The sequence below is a fragment of the Nerophis ophidion genome, linkage group LG08 (genome assembly GCF_033978795.1).
Source record: "Nerophis ophidion isolate RoL-2023_Sa linkage group LG08, RoL_Noph_v1.0, whole genome shotgun sequence".
NCBI lineage: Eukaryota > Metazoa > Chordata > Actinopteri > Syngnathiformes > Syngnathidae > Nerophis > Nerophis ophidion.
Genome location: NC_084618.1, coordinates 4,902,934 through 4,926,111, shown reverse-complemented (window position 1 = coordinate 4,926,111; position 23,178 = coordinate 4,902,934). Strand labels below are relative to the sequence as shown.

Genomic DNA, 23,178 nt, shown 5'->3' with positions numbered 1-23,178 from the left:
TACAGAACGCCACTACAATAGTTTAAAACAAATAAAGTGCACTTTTGTGCATGATGTCACTAAGATGACGTATCAAAACAACACTAAATTAAAGTGCACTCTTTGTACAGAACGCCACTACAATAGTTTAAAACAAATAAAGTGCACTTTTGTGCATGATGTCACTAAGATGACATATCAAAACAACACTAAATTAAAGTGCACTTTTTGGACAGAACGCCATTACAATAGTTTAAAACAAATAAAGTGCACTTTTGTGCATGATGTCACTAAGATGACATATCAAAACAACACTAAATTAAAGTGCACTTTTTGTACAGAACGCCACTGCAATAGTTTAAAACAAATAAAGTGCACTTTTGTGCATGATGTCACACAAGATATTTCAATAACCGTCAAATAAAAATGAGCTGCATAATAGGAAATCAAATAGTGTTTGTCCTTCGCTATGTGGTAGGTTACTGCGGACATTATCTCCTTTTGTTGTTGACTATTTTTTTCATACGGCATTTTGATGGTGTGGGCGTGTGGCACCGAACGGAGATGTTGAGATGCGGAGAAAGCACTCTTCATTCTCTAGCAGGTGACTTTTCAAATGATGCTACATATTAGCAGTATTGCTACTTTTTGTAGCAACGCTTTTGCCCCACACTTGACAAATTACAGTTTTTCTGTTCAACATATTCCCACTTGAAGCCAAACCACCGCCAGACGATGGACCCCCTGCTGTTTTTCTTGGGAATTAATTGCCCACATCTGAGGTCCTCTCCAAGGTTTCTCATAGTCAGCATTGTCACTGGCGTCCCACTGGATGTGAATTCTCCCTGCCCACTCGGTGTGAGTTTTCCTTGCCCTTTTGTGGGTTCTTCCGAGGATGTTGTAGTCGTATTGATTTGTGCAGTCATTTGAGACATTTGTGATTTGGGGCTATATAAATAAACATTGATTGATTTCTTGAACTGATTGATAACAGTAGTTCAGCCGGGAAATGCTCATTTCAAAATTAGATTTACAGCGCCAGTTACGCACCGTCATCTTTGTCGACCTACTGCCACTGGTAAAGTTACTAAATAATAAATAAATCCCAAAGTCGTCGTTGCAATTCTCAACTTATTCATGGCTAAGCCGGGAACAAAACGAGGATTTGTATTGGCGGATGCCTTTGAAAAATGAAGACGATTGAAGGCGTAAAAGATTTTTTTTCTTCTGACGGCAAATTTGCTAATTTCCTCCTTGATAGGTTAGCACCGCTGTCATCGTGGCATTGTGAATGGTATGGAGACAGCCAAGTCAAATAATTACTCATTCGTGTTTGCCTATTGTGGACGAAATGCACTAAAATATATGGCACTCTGAAACATTATAGGCCAGGGGGTGTCAAACTCAAAAACAGAGTGGGCCAAAATGTAAAACTGAACAAATTAACCTTTTAATAGGGACCCAAACAAGTTTTGCATTGAATATTAAACAAGCAAGGCTTATATAACTTTATAGTGACATGCAAAATTGAGTTTCAAATTATAATAATAATGATTAAAAAATATCAATGGCATATCAAATAAAATGTAAATAAAAATTGGGAGGGAGGAGCGGGGTTCGGTGGTAGCGGGGATGTATATTGCAGCGTCCCGGAAGAGTTAGTGCTGCAAGGAGTTCTAGGTATCTCTTCTGTTGAGTTTATGTTGTGCTACGGTGCGGATGTTCTCCCGAAATGTGTTTGTCATTCTTGTTTGGTGTGGCTTCACAGTGTGGCGCATAGATAGACTCAAAAACTCCTTTGTCCCACACGCCATTAGACTGTACAACTCCTCACTGGGGTACTAGGATGACCGGGGATGCAAAACAATAACAGTGCAATACATTTTCATAATGTATTGCACTGGTGGCGTTTCTGGATGTTGTTGATAAATGGCTTTCGCTTTGCATAGTAGAGCTTTAACTTGCACTTACAGATGTAGCGACAAACTCTATTTAGTGACAGTGGTTTTCTGAAGTGTTCCTGAGCCCATGTGGTGATATCCTTTAGAGATTGATGTCGTTTTTTGGAACAGTGCCGTCTGAGAGATCGAAGGTCACGGTCATTCAATGTTGTTTTCCGGCCATGCCGCTTACGTGGAGTGATTTCTCCAGATTCTCTGAACCTTTTGATGATATTATGGAGCGTAGATGTTGAAATCCCTAAATTTCTTGCATTTGCACTTTGAGAAACGTTGTTCTTAAACTGTTTGACTATTTGCTCACGCAGTTGTGGACAAAGGGGTGTACCTCGCCCCATCCTTTCTTGTGAATGACTGAGCATTTTTTAGGAAGCTGATTTTAAACCCAATCAGGGACTCCACTCTTGGACACTGGCCGAGAGTGGAGTCTGCTGTTTTGGTTGCTTTGTTGGGTCTGCTCCTGTCTCTGGCCATGCTCCCTCCTCCCCAGCGGACGATGGCGTGGAACACCGCAGAGGCCACCACAGTGGATATGTTTATTTTACTTTTTATTCATAGCTGTATGTAGAAGTGTCTGGTTGTATCTGCTGCTTTAATGTCTTTAATGTCCTCTGTGTTCTTTGATGTTTGATGTTTCCCTCTTACACACATGGAAGAGGGATGTGTACTATGGCTATGAGTTGTTGTTTTTTTCCCTTGGCCTCAGTCTGCACCCCCACTCCAGGGCCTAGGCTAAGACCGATTTTTTAAATCTTATTTTAATATTCTATTTTTTTTCTCCCATTCCCCCCCCCCCCCCCCCCCCTGTTTACCTGTATCTCACCTTTTTTGTAAGGGGCGCTGGAAGCCAGCAGACCCGTCAGCGATCCTGTTCTGTCTCCCTGTAATGTTTGTCTGATCTTGAATGGGATTGTGCTGAAAATTGTAATTTTCCTGAAGGAACTCTCCTGAAGGAATAAATACAGTACTATCTAATCTAATCTCATGTGTAATGTTTAAATGTTTTTCTATTTTTTTGGACTACAATGTGAAATAATGTTTTATGTATGTATACATAGATACATCTGTCATCTCTATCTTTTTTTTTTTAATTTATTTATTTATTTATTTATTTTTTTTAATTTATACTACCATATTGTATATGCACCTTCTTTGAACCTGTTCATTGCAATAATGACAATAAAACTCTATTCTATTCTATTCTAATCTAATCTAATGGCACCCACCTGTTCCCAATTAGCCTGCACACCTGTAGGATGTTCCAAATAAGTGTTTGATGAGCATTCCTCAACCTTATCAGTATTTATTGCCACCTTTCCCAACTTCTTTGTCACGTGTTGCTGGCATCAAATTCTAAAGTTAATGATTATTTGCAAAAAAAGTTTCATCAGTTTGAACATCAAATATGTTGTCTTTGTAGCATATTCAACTGAATATGGGTTGAAAATGATTTGCAAATCATTGTATTCTGTTTATATTTACATCGAACACAATTTCCCAACTCATATGGAAACGGGGTTTGTGAACCGCAGGGTTCAAAGCGTCTGGAAAATATTCTTTTTTCATTGGGTTTTTGCTCTTTTTTTTCTTACATTTTTACCAACAAAACTCGAGGTGTGGGCCGTAAATGCTCAACCTTATCGGTATTTATTGCCACCTTTCCCAACTTCTTTGTCCCGTGTTGCTGGCATCAAATTCTAAAGTTAATGATTATTTGCAACAAAAAAAATGTTTAGGAGTTTGAACATCAAATATGTTGTCTTTGTAGCATATTCAACTGAATATGGGTTGAAAATGATTTGCAAGTCATTGTATTCTGTTTATATTTACATCTAACACAATTTCCCAACTCATATGGAAACGGGGTTTGTGAACCGCAGGGTTCAAAGCGTCTGGAAAATATTCTTTTTTCATTGTGTTTTTGCTCTTTTTTTTCTTACATTTTTACCAACAAAACTCGAGGTGTGGGCCGTAAATGCTCAACTTTATCGGTATTTATTGCCACCTTTCCCAACTTCTTTGTCCCGTGTTGCTGGCATCAAATTCTAAAGTTAATGATTATTTGCAACAAAAAAAATGTTTAGGAGTTTGAACATCAAATATGTTGTCTTTGTAGCATATTCAACTGAATATGGCTTGAAAATGATTTGCAAATCATTGTATTCTGTTTATATTTACATCTAACACAATTTCCCAACTCATATGGAAACGGGGTTTGTGAACCGCAGGGTTCAAAGCGTCTGGAAAATATTCTTTTTTCATTGGGTTTTTGCTCTTTTTTTTCTTACATTTTTACCAACAAAACTCGAGGTGTGGGCCGTAAATGCTCAACTTTATCGGTATTTATTGCCACCTTTCCCAACTTCTTTGTCCCGTGTTGCTGGCATCAAATTCTAAAGTTAATGATTATTTGCCCCCAAAAAAAATGTTTAGGAGTTTGAACATCAAATATGTTGTCTTTGTAGCATATTCGACTGAATATGGGTTGAAAATGATTTGCAAATCCTTGTATTCTGTTTATATTTACATCTAACACAATTTCCCAACTCATATGGAAACGGGGTTTGTACCATGTTTTTTCTTTCCTGTTTCATGTCAGTCACCAGTTTGTACCTTGACAGTGGGCGGCGTGCGGGGGTCCTTGCGCTGAACCTGTCTGGACTTCCCGTGGCTGAAGAGCATCAGGCCGTTGGGCTCGGTGGTCCTGAAGTCGAAGGAAATGGACCCGGCTTTCTTCGCCGTCCACTTGCTGAGCGCCACGAAGGACTCCGGCGTGTCAAAGGTCACGGGATCCAGCGTGGCCACGCTCTCGCACTTAAAGGATACCACGCCGCTGACCTGGAGAGGGGAGTGTATTGATGAGTTGGAGTTGGGGCTGCATCACGATGCTTTCTTTTAAGCACAATTCTCCCGAAAGGATGTCTGCATTAATCGCATGAGAGGACGAAGACAACACGTGAGCCTACCTTCATCTTGGGGTCTCCCTGTTTAGCGAGTCTCGACAGCTCCAGCCGCACGTCGTTATTTTTGTACACCACCTTCAGGCGGGGAGATTTAGGGAGGAGGGGAGAGAGGATGAAACATGAAGTCAACCTTTGAATAACAAAAGAGAAAAGCTGCCATTTTGAAGAAATATCCTGGGAGTCCTTTCAAAACCCTCACGCTGTGCCACATAATTGGACATCGGGGAGTTTTCTTTAATTATCTCGCTGTGTCACTACAGTGCGGCGGGAAAGGAGCAGTAGAAGCATTTAAGTCTCATCTTAAAACTCATCTGTATACTCTAGCCTTTAAATAGACCTCCTTTTTAGACCAGTTGATCTGCCGCTTCTTTTCTTTCTCCTATGTCCCCCCCTCCCTTGTGGAGGGGGTCCGGTCCGATGACCATGGATGAAGTACTGACTGTCCAGAGTCGAGACCCAGGATGGACCGCTCGCCTGTATCGGTTGGGGACATCTCTACGCTGCTGATCCGCTTGAGATGGTTTCCTGTGGACGGGACTCTCACTGCTGTCTTGGAGCCACTATGGATTGAACTTTCACAGTATCATGTTGGACCCGCTCAACATCCATTGCTTTCGGTCCCCTAGAGGGGGGGGGGTTGCCCACATCTGAGGTCCTCTCCAAGGTTTCTCATAGTCAGCATTGTCACTGGCGTCCCACTGGATGTGAATTCTCCCTGCCCACTGGGTGTGAGTTTTCCTTGCCCTTTTGTGGGTTCTTCCGAGGATGTTGTAGTCGTAATGATTTGTGCAGTCCTTTGAGACATTTGTGATTTGGGGCTATATAAATAAACATTGATTGATTGATTGAGAGGAGATACAACATGCATTGAATGACGCTTTTAAGCGTCCCAAATGAAGGAGGGAACGAGGCAACCGTTAGAAAAGGCCTCCTCTTGAAGGGAACTGCACTTTTTGGGGGGAATTTTGTCTCATTCACAATCATTACGGTAGACAAGAAGACAAAATGTTTTGGTTTATTTTAACATTCGAACTTGTAAAAATGGGCTCGTTCTTGTTGTAACTTATGGGTTATATCGTCGTTGGCGAGCTACCAGTCGACCGCGGGGGGTGTGTCAGTCGATCTCCAGCCAGGCTTTTCAAAAAAAATAGACCTAAAAATGAGTGATCATCAATCTTCACCAAGACGTCACTTAAATGACATTCACGGTACCGGAGGGTCTTGTGAGATGACGCTGGCTGCTGCAAGATCATTATTATGAAAATATGACCGAGAGGAAGGCCAGAAACACTTTTTATTTCAACAGACTCTCGCGCCGTCCCTTCCGTCAAAACTCTAAAGGCCGACTGCACATTTCCTATCTTCACAATAAAAGCCCTGCTTCATGCTGCCTGCGCTAACTAAATACAGAGTCTCGGAAAACTGGCGTGCACAAGCGATCCCTCAGAAAGCTGGCGTGCACATCACTTGTGCACGCCAGCTTTCCGAGACCCTGCCCCAAGTGGAGGAGTTCAAGTACCTAGGAGTCTTGTTCACGAGTGAGGGAAGAGTGGATCGTGAGATCGACAGGCGGATCGGTGCGGCGTCTTCAGTAATGCGGACGTTGTACCGATCCGTTGTGGTGAAGAAGGAGCTGAGCCGGAAGGCAAAGCTCTCAATTTACCGGTCGATCTACGTTCCCATCCTCACCTATGGTCATGAGCTTTGGGTCATGACCGAAAGGATAAGATCACGGGTACAAGCGGCCCAAATGAGTTTCCAGGTCTCTCCCTTAGAGATAGGGTGAGAAGCTCTGCCATCCGGGAGGAACTCAAAGTAAAGCCACTGCTCCTCCACATGGAGAGGAGCCAGATGAGGTGGTTCGGGCATCTGGTCAGGATGCCACCTGAACGCCTCCCTAGGGAGGTGTTTAGGGCACGTCCAACCGGTAGGAGGCCACGGGGAAGACCCAGGACACGTTGGGAAGACTATGTCTCCCGGCTGGCCTGGGAACGCCTCGGGATCCCCCGGGAAGAGCTGGACGAAGTGGCTGGGGAGAGGGAAGTCTGGGTTTCCCTGCTTAGGCTGTTGCCCCCGCGACCCGACCTCGGATAAGCGGAAGATGATGGATGGATGGATGGATTGGATTGTCTCTCAATATTTGTGAACGATAGGCAGAATTCTAAAAAAAAAAGTGCAGTTCCCCTTTAAATTCGAGCATTCTGGGGTTTTTCTTTTTTTATTTTTTATTTGAAAGTGAGTATTTTGAGCTGAGGGAGGATAACTCCCATTTGTCCCACATGCCTTTTTATTCTTCCGCCTCTTCTCCTCCGACACAGAACGCTCTCTGACTGAGGAGCCTGTGCCCAGCATTCTGATGTGGAGAGCGTGGAGTCAGCACAGGCTCGGCTTTATTAACCCGCGGCTCCTTCCCTGACCCGCCGCCGCTAAAATGGCGCTCCTGCACCGGCCTTTGCCCTTTTTCTTTTTGCGTTTATGTGCCCCCACGTTTCGCTAATTAAGTATTCTCTGCAAAATGTGTGCGGAGGAGCGTGCGTGCGTATGGCTTGGTTTGCTCACACGGATGATCATATCATCATCGTATTAAATATGCAAATTTGCCAGGGGAGGCTGTGCTTTGACAGTGGAAGCCTCGTTTAAACGCCATCAGTCTTAATGAAGCAACACACAGCGCATTCATCGCCGCAGATGCAGATAGCGCGCTCTTTGTCATCTGCCGCTCTGCTAGTTTGTTTATGACGCCCCGCGTGAACGGAGGCGGCTCACGCTGTGTCAATATGTCACGGAAGGTTTTTCAACGTGTCTGTGTATGTTTATGCGTGTATTTATGTAGGTCGGCTGTGTGTCAGCGTTTTATAGGAGTTTTACTACAGCGGGAGCGCCTTTGTGGCGTAGCTAATTAGCATGTTGTGCTTAGCGCCGCCGCCAGTCCCTCAACGACACTCATCAGTGAGTCTCTCTGATGCTGGCGAGGGCACATGTGTCTGGGACTTCTGCTGAGAGTCTGCCAATTGGAAGCATCGCTGTTTGTGTGGTTGCTTTTAAAAAAAAAAAAAAAAAAAAAAAGAATAAATAAGGCGATGTTTGTAAAATTGTCGGGATGATTTAGAACAGGGGTCGGCAACCCGCGGCTCTCGTGTGGCTCAGCTGCATAATCCGGATTTTGGTGCCATTCTCCGATTGACACTCGGATTACAGTGAATTGTAGTGAATTATATTTATATAGCACTTTTCTCTAGTGACTCAAAGCGCTTTACATATCTATCCATCCATTTCCTACCGCTTATTTCCTTTCGGGGTCGCGGGGGGCGCTGGCGCCTATCTCAGCTACAATCGGGCGGAAGGCGGGGTACACCCTGGACAAGTCGCCACCTCATCACAGGGCCAACACAGATAGACAGACAACATTCACACTCACAATCACACACTAGGGCTTTTAAAAAAAAAAAAAAAAAAAAAAAAAAAAAAAAAAAGAATAAATAAGGCGATGTTTGTAAAATTGTCGGGATGATTTAGAACAGGGGTCGGCAACCCGCGGCTCTCGTGTGGCTCATCTGCATAATCCGGATTTTGGTGCCATTCTCCGATTGACACTCGGATTACAGTGAATTGTAGTGAATTATATTTATATAGCACTTTTCTCTAGTGACTCAAAGCGCTTTACATATCCATCCGTCCATTTCCTACCGCTTATTCCCTTTTGGGGTCGCGGGCGCCTATTTCAGCTACAATCGGGCGGAAGGCGGGGTACACCCTGGACAAGTCGCCACCTCATCGCAGGGCCAACACAGATAGACAGACAACATTCACACTCACATTCACACACCAGGACCAATTTAGTGTTACCAATCATCCATCCATCCATCCATTTTCTACCGCTTATTCCCTTTCGGGGTCGCGGGGGGCGCTGGCGCCTATCTCAGCTACAATCGGGCGGAAGGCGGGGTACACCCTGGACAAGTCGCCACCTCATCACAGGGCCAACACAGATAGACAGACAACATTCACACTCACAATCACACACTAGGGCTTTTTTAAAAAAAAAAAAAAAAGAATAAATAAGGCAATGTTTGTAAAATTGTCAAGATGATTTAGAACAGGGGTCGGCAACCCGCGGCTTTCGTGTGGCTCAGCTGCATAATCCGGATTTTGGTGCCATTCTCCGATTTACACTCGGATTACAGTGAATTGTAGTGAATTATATTTATATAGCACCTTTCTCTAGTGACTCAAAGCGCTTTACATATCCATCCGTCCATTTCCTACCGCTTATTCCCTTTCGGGGTCGCGGGGGGCCGCTGGCGCCTATCTCGGCTACAATCGGGCGGAAGGCGGGGTACACCCTGGACAAGTCGCCACCTCATCGCAGGGCCAACACAGATAGACAGACAACATTCACACACTAGTGATGAATAAATAAATAAATAAATAAATGGGTTGTACTTGTATAGCGCTTTTCTACCTTCAAGGTACTCAAAGCGCTTTGACACTACTTCCACATTCACACACACATTCACACACTGATGGAGGGAGCTGCCATGCAAGGCGCCAACCAGCACCCATCAGGAGCAAGGGTGAAGTGAAGTGAAGTGAATTATATTTATATAGCGCTTTTCTCTAGTGACTCAAAGCGCTTTACATAGTGAAACCCAATATCTAAGTTACATTTAAACCACTGTGGGTGGCACTGGGAGCAGGTGGGTAAAGTGTCTTGCCCAAGGACACAACGGCAGTAACTAGGATGGCACAAGCGGGAATCGAACCTGCAACCCTCAAGTTGCTGGCACGGCCACTCTACCAACCGAGCTAGGGTGAAGTGTCTTGCTCAGGACACAACGGACGTGACGAGGTTGGTACTAGGTGGGAATTGAACCAGGGACCCTCGGGTTGCGCACTCTCCCCACTGCGCCACGCCGTTCCAATATCTAACCCAATATGAAACCCAATATCTAAGTTACATTTAAAGCAGTGTGGGTGGCACTGGGAGCAGGTGGGTAAAGTGTCTTGCCCAAGGACACAACGGCAGTGACTAGGATGGGGGAAACGGGAATCGAACCCGCAACCCTCAAGTTGCTGGCACGGCTGCTCTACCCACCGAGCTATTACAACATTGAGGGCGTGCCGTGATGGCTTTATTTTTAACGTCCTCTACAACAGTGGTTCTCAACCTTTTTTCAGTGATTTATATAGCACTTTTCTCTAGTGACTCAAAGTGCTTTACATAGTGAAACGCAATATTTAACTTACATTTAAAGCAGTGTGGGTGGCACTGGGAGCAGGTGGGTAAAGTGTCTTGCTCAAGGACACAACGGCCATAACTAGGATGGCACAAGCGGGAATCGAACCTGCAACCCTCAAGTTGCTGGCACGGCCACTCTACCAACCGAGCTATACCGTAATATAGATCCATCTGGATTCATGAACTTCATTCCAAACATTTCTTCGCAAAAAAATAACTCTTTAACATCAATATTTATGGAACATGTCCACAAAAAATCTAGCTGTCAACACTGAATATTGCATTGTTGTATTTCTTTTTCACAGTTTATGAACTTACATTTATATTTTGTTGAAGTATTATTCAATAAATATAAAGGATTTTGGAATTGTTGCTATTTTAAGAATATTTTCTTAAAAATCTCACATACCCCTTGGCATACCTTCAAGTACCCCCAGGGGTACGCGTACCCCCATTTGAGAACAACTGCTCTACAACATGTCATCGCACCCGCCTTAACACGCATGCATTTTGCGGCTTCTATCGTCACACGTACGAGATTGCAAGGCGTACTTGGTCGACGGCAATACAGGTTACACTGAAGGTTGTGATATAAACAACTTTTACACTCTTACTACTATGTGCCACACTGTAAACCCACACCAAACAAGAATGACAAACACATTTCGGGAGAACATCCTCACAGTAACACAACATAAACACAACACCACAGATACCCAAAATCCCATGCAATCATGATTCTTCCTGGCTATATTATACACCCCCGCCCACCTCAACCGACGCACGGGGGGGATGGTTGGTGCTCTTGGCGTGAAGTAACAAAAAAACGCGAGTGAAATTAGCTTAAAAAGATAGCAGGATGACAGTGCTAGGCTAACATGCTAACAATAGCAAATATACACAGAAGTATATAACTGCTGAATTAGTTAAACAATCCAGCATGCTAACATGTGTAAAGTACTGAAATATACTACTGTTACACCAAGCTGTGCCATATTTTGACTATGTTTGGGTTTTTAATGTGTTTACTTTTTAAGTTCCTGTCCTACGCTCTTGTTTTGTAGTTTTTACTTCCTGTTTTCTCGATTTCCTGCAGCAGCTTTAGGCTAGCCTTTAAGCGCTAGTCCCCACACCTGTTTTCTGTTTGTAACCAAGACTATTTAAGTTGTACGGATGCTTTCTTTCTTGGTCGGGACTTTTGATTGTTATGTACGGATGTACTCCTTGTGGACGCGTCTCCTTCTACACAAATCTTGCGCGTACGTTTTTGCTGTTTTCCAGCATTCCGTTGGTTATTTTGTCTATCTTGTTTAGTTTTACATAGTCTCAGAGCACTTTCCAGCTGTTCTCGTCGTTCCTTTATTTTTGAATCTTTTAACCTGCACACTGCCTTCTCGGCGTTCTGCATTCTCCGAGCGTTACAGAAAGTCTGGACCGAGAAAGAAAGAGCACAGGACAGGAACTAAAACACTAAACGCAGGAAAACACTAATATACTCAAAATAGCATAGACAGCGTGTACCTGAAAAATGTGTTTAAAATGCTAGCTGAGCTGACTAAGGTCATTACCTACAAAGTTAGCAAAAAACAAAAGGCATGCAAATAAGGCAACGTTTGTAAAATTGTTGGGATGATTTAGAAAAAGGGTGCCCAAACTTTGTCCGCCGAGGGCCACAAACTGACAAATCAAACGATGCGCGGGCCCCTTTTGGTAGGGTCAAAGACGAACTAAAACGCTAAGAGTTAGCACGCTGGCCAGATGGCGTGAAGTAACAAAAAAACGCGAGTGAAATTAGCTTAAAAAGACAGCAGGATGACAGTGCTAGGCTAACATGCTAACAATAGCAAATATACACAGAAGTATATAACTGCTGAATTAGTTAAACAATCCAGCATGCTAACATGTGTAAAGTACTGAAATATACTACTGTTACACCAAGCTGTGCCATATTTTGACTATGTTTGGGTTTTTAATGTGTTTACTTTTTAAGTTCCTGTCCTACGCTCTTGTTTTGTAGTTTTTACTTCCTGTTTTCTCGATTTCCTGCAGCAGCTTTAGGCTAGCCTTTAAGCGCTAGTCCCCACACCTGTTTTCTGTTTGTAACCAAGACTATTTAAGTTGTACGGATGCTTTCTTTCTTGGTCGGGACTTTTGATTGTTATGTACGGATGTACTCCTTGTGGACGCGTCTCCTTCTACACAAATCTTGCGCGTACGTTTTTGCTGTTTTCCAGCATTCCGTTGGTTATTTTGTCTATCTTGTTTAGTTTTACATAGTCTCAGAGCACTTTCCAGCTGTTCTCGTCGTTCCTTTATTTTTGAATCTTTTAACCTGCACACTGCCTTCTCGGCGTTCTGCATTCTCCGAGCGTTACAGAAAGTCTGGACCGAGAAAGAAAGAGCACAGGACAGGAACTAAAACACTAAACGCAGGAAAACACTAATATACTCAAAATAGCATAGACAGCGTGTACCTGAAAAATGTGTTTAAAATGCTAGCTGAGCTGACTAAGGTCATTACCTACAAAGTTAGCAAAAAACAAAAGGCATGCAAATAAGGCAACGTTTGTAAAATTGTTGGGATGATTTAGAAAAAGGGTGCCCAAACTTTGTCCGCCGAGGGCCACAAACTGACAAATCAAACGATGCGCGGGCCCCTTTTGGTAGGGTCAAAGACGAACTAAAACGCTAAGAGTTAGCACGCTGGCCAGATGGCGTGAAGTAACAAAAAAACGCGAGTGAAATTAGCTTAAAAAGACAGCAGGATGACAGTGCTAGGCTAACATGCTAACAATAGCAAATATACACAGAAGTATACAACTGCTGAATTAGTTAAACAATCCAGCATGCTAAAATGTGTAAAGTACTGAAATATACTACTGTTACACCAAGCTGTGCCATATTTTGAGTATGTTTGGGTTTTTAATGTGTTTACTTTTTAAGTTCCTGTCCTGCGCTCTTGTTTTGTAGTTTTTACTTCCTGTTTTCTCGATTTCCTGCAGCAGTTTTAGGCCAGCCTTTAAGCGCTAGTCCCCACACGTTTTCTGTTTGTAACCAAGACTATTTAAGTTGTACGGATGCTTTCTTTCTTGGTCGGGACTTTTGATTGTTATATACGGATGTACTCCTTGTGGACGAGTCTCCTGCTACACAAATCTTGCGCGTAAGTTTTTGCTGTTTTCCAGCATTCCGTTGGTTATTTTGTCTATCTTGTTTTAGTTTCACATAGTCTCAGAGCACTTTCCAGCTGTTCTCGTCGTTCCTTTATTTTTGAATCTTTTAACCTGCACACTGCCTTCTCGGCGTTCTGCATTCTCCGAGCGTTACAGAAAGTCTGGACCAAGAACGAAAGAGCACGGGACAGGAACTAAAACACTAAACGCAGGAAAACACTAATATACTCAAAATAGCATAGACAGCGTGTACCTGAAAAATGTGTTTAAAATGCTAGCTGAGCTGACTAAGGTCATTACCTACAAAGTTAGCAAAAAACAAAAGGCATGCAAATAAGGCAACGTTTGTAAAATTGTTGGGATGATTTAGAAAAAGGGTGCCCAAACTTTGTCCGCCGAGGGCCACAAACTGACAAATCAAACGATGCGCGGGCCCCTTTTGGTAGGGTCGAAGCCGAACTAAAACGCTAAGAGTTAGCACGCTGGCCAGATGGCGTGAAGTAACAAAAAAACGCGAGTGAAATTAGCTAAAAAAGATAGCAGGATGACAGTGCTAGGCTAACATGCTAACAATAGCAAATATACACAGTAGTATATAACTGCTGAATTAATTAAACAATCCAGCATGCTAACATGTGTAAAGTACTGAAATATACTACTGTTACACCAAGCTGTGCCATATTTTGAGTATGTTTGGGTTTTTAATGTGTTTACTTTTTAAGTTCCTGTCCTGCGCTCTTGTTTTGTAGTTTTTACTTCCTGTTTTCTCGATTTCCTGCAGCAGCTTTAGGCCAGCCTTTAAGCGCTAGTCCCCACACCTGTTTTCTGTTTGTAACCAAGACTATTTAAGTTGTACGGATGCTTTCTTTCTTGGTCGGGACTTTTGATTGTTATATACGAATGTACTCCTTGTAGACGCGTCTCCTGCTACACAAATCTTGCGCGTAAGTTTTTGCTGTTTTCCAGCATTCCGTTGGTTATTTTGTCTATCTTGTTCTACTTTTACATAGTCTCAGAGCACTTTCCAGCTGTTCTCGTCGTTCCTTTATTTTTGAATCTTTTAACCTGCACACTGCCTTCTCGGCAGATGGCGTGAAGTAACAAAAAAACGCGAGTGAAATTAGCTTAAAAAGATAGCAGGATGACAGTGCTAGGCCAACATGCTAACAATAGCAAATATACACAGAAGTATATAACTGCTGAATTAGATAAACTAGCATGCTAAAATGTGTAAAGTACTGAAATATACTACTGTTACACCAAGCTGTGCCCTATTTTGACTATTTTTGTGTTTTTAATGTGTTTACTTTTTAAGTTCCTGTCCTGCGCTCTTGTTTTGTAAATTTTACTTCCTGTTTTCTCGAATCTTGCAGCAGCTTTAGGCCAGCCTTTAAGCGCTAGTCCCCACACCTGTTTTCTGTTTGTAACCAAGACTATTTAAGTTGTACGGATGCTTTCTTTCTTGGTCGGGACTTTTGATTGTTATATACGGATGTACTCCTTGTGGACGCGTCTTCTTCTACACAAATCTTGCGCGTAAGTTTTTGCTGTTTTCCAGCATTCCGTTGGTTATTTTGTCTATATTGTTCTAGTTTTACATAGTCTCAGAGCACTTTCCAGCTGTTCTCGTCGTTCCTTTATTTTTGAATATTTTAACCTGCACACTGCCTTCTCGGCAGATGGCGTGAAGTAACAAAAAAACGCGAGTGAAATTAGCTTAAAAAGACAGCAGGATGACAGTGCTAGGCTAACATGCTAACAATAGCAAATATACACAGAAGTATATAACTGCTGAATTAGTTAAACAATCCAGCATGCTAACATGTGTAAAGTACTGAAATATACTACTGTTACACCAAGCTGTGCCATATATTGAGTATGTTTGGGTTTTTAATGTGTTTACTTTTTAAGTTCCTGTCCTACGCTCTTGTTTTGTAGTTTTTACTTCCTGTTTTCTCGATTTCCTGCAGCAGCTTCAGGCCAGCCTTTAAGCGCTAGTCCCCACACCTGTTTTCTGTTTGTAACCAAGACTATTTAAGTTGTACGGATGCTTTCTTTCTTGGTCGGGACTTTTGATTGTTCTATACGGATGTACTCTTTGTAGACGCGTCTCCTGCTACACAAATCTTGCGCGTAAGTTTTTGTTGTTTTCCAGCATTCCGTTGGTTATTTTGTCTATCTTGTTTAGTTTTACATAGTCTCAGAGCACTTTCCAGCTGTTCTCGTCGTTCCTTTATTTTTGAATCTTTTAACCTGCACACTGCCTTCTCGGCAGATGGCGTGAAGTAACAAAAAAACGCGAGTGAAATTAGCTTAAAAAGATAGCAGGATGACAGTGCTAGGCTAACATGCTAACAATAGCAAATATACACAGAAGTATATAACTGCTGAATTAGATAAACTAGCATGCTAAAATGTGTAAAGTACTGAAATATACTACTGTTACACCAAGCTGTGCCCTATTTTGACTATTTTTGGGTTTTTCCTGTGTTTTCTTATTTAGTTCCTATCCGACCAAGAAAGAAAGCGGTAGAAAAATGGATGGATGGATGGCAAATACCTAGGCAAGCACTACTGTGTGGAATTTGAATGCAAGAACAAGAATAAAAATGGGCGGACTCCAAGTTATTGGAGCACAGACATCGTTACAACAGATTGCTGCAGTTCTGGGCAGCAGTGAAGTTATTCTCAAAGTACTTGTGTGACGCGGTTTTAAAGTGGAAAAAAGGAAAATGGAAAAACATTTTCTAGCATATTTTTGGTCCGCTTATATCTTTGTAAGCCCCGCCCACCTCTTTTAAACAGCCCATGAAGTTGTTGCTGACTGGGGACCCGGGCAGGTCGGCCGTGCTGGGGCTCCCTCCCACGTAGAAGAAGTCGTCAGAGCCCAGCATGGTGTAGTCCTCTTGGGTGTAGCCCGTGGTGGTCAGGATGCCGTCCACAGATATGGTCACCTACACAACAAAGCACAGGGAAAGGACACGCTATATACTCACACCAAAGGCGGCGCTAAGGCGCTAGCTAGGTGCAGACCAGCCAAATTAGCCCCCGTTACTCTGGCAACCAATGTGTGGGATGCAGTCTGGTGGTGAGAAGGCCTGATTGGTTTAGGGAAGTCAAAGTGTATGTGATGGCATTGTTGGTAAGTGTGGTGGTATCTGTAAATAGACCTGTGTTGGAGTGCGTCGTCACTATGTCTGTGTTCGCAGTCTTGCTAGCATTGTGCTCACTGCACAGGGTTCTCCACCCAGAAGACCAGGGTTCAAATCTGACGTTATGGATACTGCTGTGACCATTGGATATCAGAAGCGGGATATGGTCCCAAATGGTGTCAGAAATGGCATCGTTGGCAGGGTTGTCCCAAATGGTGTCAGAAGGGGGATTGTTGGCACAGGTGTACCAAATGGTGTCAGAAGTTGGATTGTTGGCAGGGATGTCGTACATGGTGTCGGAAGTTGGATTGTTGGCAGGGATGTTGTAAATGGTGTCAGAAGTTGGATTGTTGGCAGGGATGTTGTAAATGGTGTCAGAAGGGGGATTGTTGGCAGGGATGTTGTAAATGGTGTCAGAAGTTGGATTGTTGGGAGGTATGTCCTAAATGGTGTCAGAAGGGGGGAGTTGGCTGGGATGTCCTAAATGGTGTCAGAAATGGGATTGTTGGCAGGGATGTCCTAAATGGTGTGGGAAGGGGGATTGTTGGCAGGGATGTTGTAAATGGTGTCAGAAGTTGGATTGTTGGCAGGTATGTCCTAAATGGTGTCAGAAGGGGGGAGTTGGCAGGGATGTCCTAAATGGTGTCAGAAATGGGATTGTTGGCAGGGATGTCCTAAATGGTGTGGGAAGGGGGATTGTTGGCAGGGATGTCCTAAATGGTGTCAGAAGGGGAATTGTTGACAGTGATGTTCTAAATTGTGTCAAAATTGGGATTGTTGGTAGGGATGTTTCAAAAGGTGTCAGACATGGGATTTGTAGCAGGGATGTCCTAAATGATGTCAGAAAAGGGAGTTGGCAGGTATGTTCCAAATGGTGTCAGAAGGGGATTGTTGGCAGGGATGTGCCAAATGGTGCGGGAAGGGGGATCGTTGGCAGTGACGTTCCAAATGGTGTCAGAAATGGGATTGTTGGCAGGGATGTTTCAAAAGGTGTCAGACATGGGATTTGTAGCAGGGATGTCATAAATGATGTCAGAAAAGGGAGTTGGCAGGTATGTTCCAAATGGTGTCAGAAATGGGATTGTTGGCAGGGATGTCCTAAATGGTGTCGGAAGGGGGATTGTTGGCAGTGACGTTCTAAATTGTGTCCAACATGGGATTGTTGGCAGTGACGTTCTAAATTGTGTCCAACATGGGATTGTTGGCAGTGATGTTGTAAATGGTGTCAGAAGGGGGATTGTTGGCAGTGATGTTCCAAATCGTGTCAAAAATGGGATTGTTGGTAAGGATGTTTCAAAAGGTGTCAGACATGGGATTTGTAGCAGGGATGTCCTAAATGATGTCAGAAAGGGGAGTTGGCAGGGATGTTCCAAATGGTGTCAGAAATGGGATTGTTGGCAGGGATGTCCTAAATGGTGTGGGAAGGGGGCTTGTTGGCAGGGATGTCCTAAATGGTGTCAGAAGGGGGATTGTTGGCAGGGATGTCCTAAATGGTGTCAGAAGGGGGATTGTTGGCAGGGATGTTTCAAATTGTGTCCAACATGGGATTGTTGGCAGTGATGTTCCAAATCGTGTCAAAAATGGGATTGTTGGTAGGGATGTTTCAAAAGGTGTCAGAGAGGGGATTTTTAGCAAGTGGTCCCCAACCACCCGGTACTCGATTAGTACCGGGCCCCAGAAGAATTTTTGATTAATTATTATTATTTTTTTATTAAATCAACATAAAAAAACACAAGGTACACTTACAATTAGCGCACCAACCCAAAAAAAACCTCCCCTTTTCATGACAAAAAAAAAACAAAACAAAAAAAATTAAAAAATCACCCCTTAGTGTTGACCGGTCTGCAGCTACAAAAAGGTTGGGGACCACTGTCCTAAATGATGTCAGAAGGGGGGAGTTGGCAGGGATTGTCCAAATGGTGTCAGAAATGGGATTGTTGACATGGATGTTCCAAATTGTGTCAGGAATGGGATTGTTGGTAGGGATGTTCCACATTGTGTCAGGAGGGGAATTGTTTACAGGGATGTAGCAAATTGTGTTAGAAGTGGGACTGTTGGCATGGATGTACCAGATAGTCTCAGAAGTGGGATTGCTAGCAGAGATGTACCAAACAGTGTCAGAAATTGGATTGTCAGCAGGGATGTACAAGATGGTGTCAGAAATTGGATTGTGAGCAGGTATGTACCAAATTGTGTCAGAAGTGAGATTGTTAGCATGGAAGTACCAAATGGTGTCAGAAGTGGGATTGTTAGCAGGGATGTACTAAATAGTGTCAGAAGCGAGATTGTTAGCAGGGGAGTACAAAAGTTAAAGTTAAAATACCAATGATTGTCACACACACACTAAGTGTGGGGAAATTATTCTCTGCATTTGACCCATCACCCTTGATCACTCCCTGGGAGGTGAGGGGAGCAGTGGCCACGCCTGAGAATCATTTTTGGTGATTTAACCCCCAATTCCAACCCTTGATGCTGAGTGCCAAGCAGGGAGGTAATGGGACCCATTTTTATAGACTTTGGTATGACTCAGCCGGGGTTTGAACTCACAACCTACCGATCTCAGGGCAGACACTCTAACCACTAGGCCACTGAGTAGGTTGGTGTCATGCTAAATGGTGTCAGAAGTGGGATTGTTAGCATGGATGTAGCAAATTGTGTCAGGAGTGAGATTATTAGGGGGGATGTACCAAACGGTGTCAGAAGTGGGATTGCTAGCAGGGATGTACCAGATGGTGTCAGAAGTGGGATTGTTATTGGGGGGTGTACCAAATGGGGTCAGAAGTGGGATTGTTATTGGGGGTGTACCAAATGGTGTCAGAAGTGGGATTGTTATTGGGGGGTGTACCAAATGGTGTCAGAAGTGGGATTGTTATTGGGGGTGTACCAAATGGTGTCAGAAGTGGGATTATTATTGGGGGTTGTACCAAATGGTGTCAGAAGTGGGATCAGTGGCCTAGGTGTTAGAGTGTCCGCCCTGAGATCGGTAGGTTGTGAGTTCACACCCCGGCTGAGTCATATCAAAGACTATAAAAATGGGACTCATTACCTCCCTTTTATTGGTACTCAGCATCAAGGGTTGGAATTGGGGGATAAATCACCAAAAATGATTTCCGGGCGCGGCAACGCTGCTGCCCACTGCTCGCCTCACCTTCCAGGGGTGATGGGTCAAATGCAGAGAATAATTTCGCCACACCTAGTGTGTGTGTGTGACAATCATTGGTACTTTAACTTTAATTATTGGGGGTGTACCAAATTGTGTCGGAAGTGGGATTATTAATGGGGGTGTACCAAATGGTGTCAGAAGTGGGATTGTTATTGGGGGTGTTCCAAATGGTGTCATAAGTGGGATTGTTATTGGGGGTGTGCCAAATGGTGTCATAAATGGGATTGTTATTGGGGGTTGTACCAAATAGTGTCAGAAGAGGGATTATTAATGGGGGTTTACCAAATGGTGTCAGAAGTGGGATTGTTATTGGGAGTGTACAAAATGGTGTCAGAAGTGGGATTGTTATTGGGGGTTGTAACAAATAGTGTCAGAAGTGGGATTATTAATGGGGGTTTACCAAATGGTGTCAGAAGTGGGATTGTTATTGGGGGTGTACCAAATGGTGTCAAAAGTGGGATTATTAATGGGGGTTTACCAAATGGTGTCAGAAATGGGATTGTTAATGGGGGTTTACCAAATGGTGTCAGACATGGGATTGTTATTGGGGGTGTACCAAATGGTGTCAAAAGTGGGATTGTTATTGGGGGTGTACCAAATTGTGTCGGAAGTGGGATTATTATAGGTGGTGTACCAAATGATGTCAGAAGTGGGATTATTAATGGGGGTTTACCAAATGGTGTCAGAAGTGGGATTGTTATTGGGGGTTGTACCAAATAGTGTTAGAAGTGGGATTATTAATGGGGGTTTACCAAATGGTGTCAGAAGTGGGATTGTTATTGGGGGTTGTACCAAATAGTGTCAGAAGTGGGATTATTAATGGGGGTTTACCAAATGGTGTCAGAAGTGGGCTTGTTATTGGGAGTGTACAAAATGGTGTCAGAAGTGGGATTGTGATTGGGGGTTGTACCAAATAGTGTCAGAAGTGGGATTGTTATTGGGGGTTGTACCAAATAGTGTCAGAAGTGGGATTATTAATGGGGGTTTACCAAATTGTGTCAGAAGTGGGATTGTTATTGGGGGTTGTACCAAATAGTGTCAGAAGTGGGATTATTAATTAGGGTTTACCAAATGGTGTCAGAAGTGGGCTTATTAATGGGGGTTTACCAAATGGTGTCAGAAATGGGATTGTTATTGGGGGTGTGCCAAATGGTGTCAGAAGTGGGCTTGTTATTGGGAGTGTACAAAATGGTGTCAGAAGTGGGATTGTTATTGGGGGTTGTACCAAATAGTGTCAGAAGTGGGATTGTTATTGGGGGTGTACCAAATGGTGTCAAAAGAGGGATTATTAATGGGGGTTTACCAAATGGTGTCAGGAGTGGGGTTGTTATTGGGGGTGTACCAAATGGTGTCAAAAGTGGATTATTAATGGGGGTTTACCAAATGGTGTCAGAAGTGGGATTATTAATGGGGGTTTACCAAATGGTGTCAGAAGTGGGATTGTTATTGGGGGTGTACCAAATGGTGTCAAAAGTGGGATTATTAATGGGGGTTTACCAAATGGTATCAGAAGTGGGATTGTTATTGGGGGTTGTACCAAATAGTGTCGGAAGTGGGATTATTAATGGGGGTTTACCAAATGGTGTCAGAAGTGGGATTATTAATGGGGGTTTACCAAATGGTGTCAGAAGTGGGATTATTAATGGGGGTTTACCAAATGGTGTCAGAAGTGGGATTGTTATTGGGGGTGTACCAAATGGTGTCAAAAGTGGGATTATTAATGGGGGTTTACCAAATGGTATCAGAAGTGGGATTGTTATTGGGGGTTTACCAAATGGTGTCAAAAGAGGGATTATTAATGGGGGTTTACCAAATGGTGTCAGGAGTGGGGTTGTTATTGGGGGTGTACCAAATGGTGTCAAAAGTGGATTATTAATGGGGGTTTACCAAATGGTGTCAGAAGTGGGATTATTAATGGGGGTTTACCAAATGGTGTCAGAAGTGGGATTGTTATTGGGGGTGTACCAAATGGTGTCAAAAGTGGGATTATTAATGGGGGTTTACCAAATGGTATCAGAAGTGGGATTGTTATTGGGGGTTGTACCAAATAGTGTCGGAAGTGGGATTATTAATGGGGGTTTACCAAATAGTGTCAGAAGTGGGATTATTAATGGGGGTTTACCAAATGGTGTCAGAAGTGGGATTATTATAGGTGGTGTAACAAATGGTGTCAAAAGTGGGGTGATTAATTGGGAGTCCAAATGAGACCGTGGGGCCTTGTGCATTTCCCCACAGAGATGGGGTTAAGCCCCTTGAGGACTGGACTAGAGTACCTGGGACGTGCACCAACCTCTCCAAGGGTTAGGAAGTGTGACGCAGCAATCTGGCTAACATGCTGTGGTCAGCATCCGGGTTTTTAAACCCAACAGGATTCCAAGACGTCACCAAACATCTAAAAGTAACACCCTTCAGCGCTCAAAAAGCCTGCTAAACAGTGTGCAGTTCAATGCCTGCTAAACAGTGTGCAGTTCAAAGCCTGCTAAACAGTGTGCAGTTCAAAGCCTGCTAAACAGTGTGCAGTTCAATGCCTGCTAAACAGTGTGCAGTTCAATGCCTGCTAAACAGTGTGCAGTTCAATGCCTGCTAAACAGTGTGCAGTTCAATGCCTGCTAAACAGTGTGCAGTTCAATGCCTGCTAAACAGTGTGCAGTTCAATGCCTGCTAAACAGTGTGCAGTTCAATGCCTGCTAAACAGTGTGCAGTTCAATGCCTGCTGAACAGTGTGCAGTTCAATGCCTGCTAAACAGTGTGCAGTTCAATGCCTGCTAAACAGTGTGCAGTTCAATGCCTGCTAAACAGTGTGCAGTTCAATGCCTGCTAAACAGTGTGCAGTTCAATGCCTGCTAAACAGTGTGCAGTTCAATGCCTGCTGAACAGTGTGCAGTTCAATGCCTGCTAAACAGTGTGCAGTTCAATGCCTGCTAAACAGTGTGCAGTTCAATGCCTGCTAAACAGTGTGCAGTTCAAAGCCTGCTGAACAGACACAGTAAATACAAGCTGTTACGTGCGAGGGTGCACTTTGGTGAAGGACTAGCTAGCCTCTTCTGCTGCACAAAGCGCTGACTCAACCTTTGCATTAAAGCTGTTTGTCCTCAGCCACAGAATGTGATTTACTGCAATACAACTTTTGCTTTAACGGCCTGCCTAAACCAACACTAAAGCAGCCCCCATTCAGCTTCTCTCAGAGCCTCTTCTGGGCTGGAACCGGCAGTTGTTAGTATTCTGATAGCATGTCAGGCTTAAGGCGCTAGTGAAGTCTCCACAGGCGTCTTCCTGCCATTTTCTTGTTAGTGGTGGTGTTGGGTTAGCAAGGTGGAGGTGGAGGATGTTAGTAACTGCAATGATGTTGTTAGTAGCTGTGATGTTGTTAGTGGGGTTGCCATCGGAGTGGGGGAGGGGGGGAGTTTGTTAGCTCAGCAGGTCCGAATGAGATGACACACCCTGACAAATACACACATTAATTAGTGTGCACACACACACACACACAGGTGTTAAATGGCCCATTGTACACACACACACACACACACACACACAAACATACATAAACACAC

At 43.5% G+C, this 23,178-nt stretch overlaps 1 protein-coding gene across 1 annotated transcript in view; it reads right to left on the bottom strand.

Moving 5' to 3' along the window:
- Positions 1 to 23,178, bottom strand: part of LOC133557141 (neurexin-1a-like) — a 174,141-nt gene that overhangs the window by 17,679 nt on the left and 133,284 nt on the right. The window contains exons 7-9 of the mRNA XM_061907385.1: positions 16,105 to 16,266; positions 4,904 to 4,975; positions 4,551 to 4,775 (exon numbers count right to left, since the gene is read on the bottom strand). Coding sequence (XP_061763369.1) covers positions 4,551 to 4,775; positions 4,904 to 4,975; positions 16,105 to 16,266 — 459 coding nt within the window. The remainder of the gene's footprint in view (positions 1 to 4,550; positions 4,776 to 4,903; positions 4,976 to 16,104; positions 16,267 to 23,178) is intronic.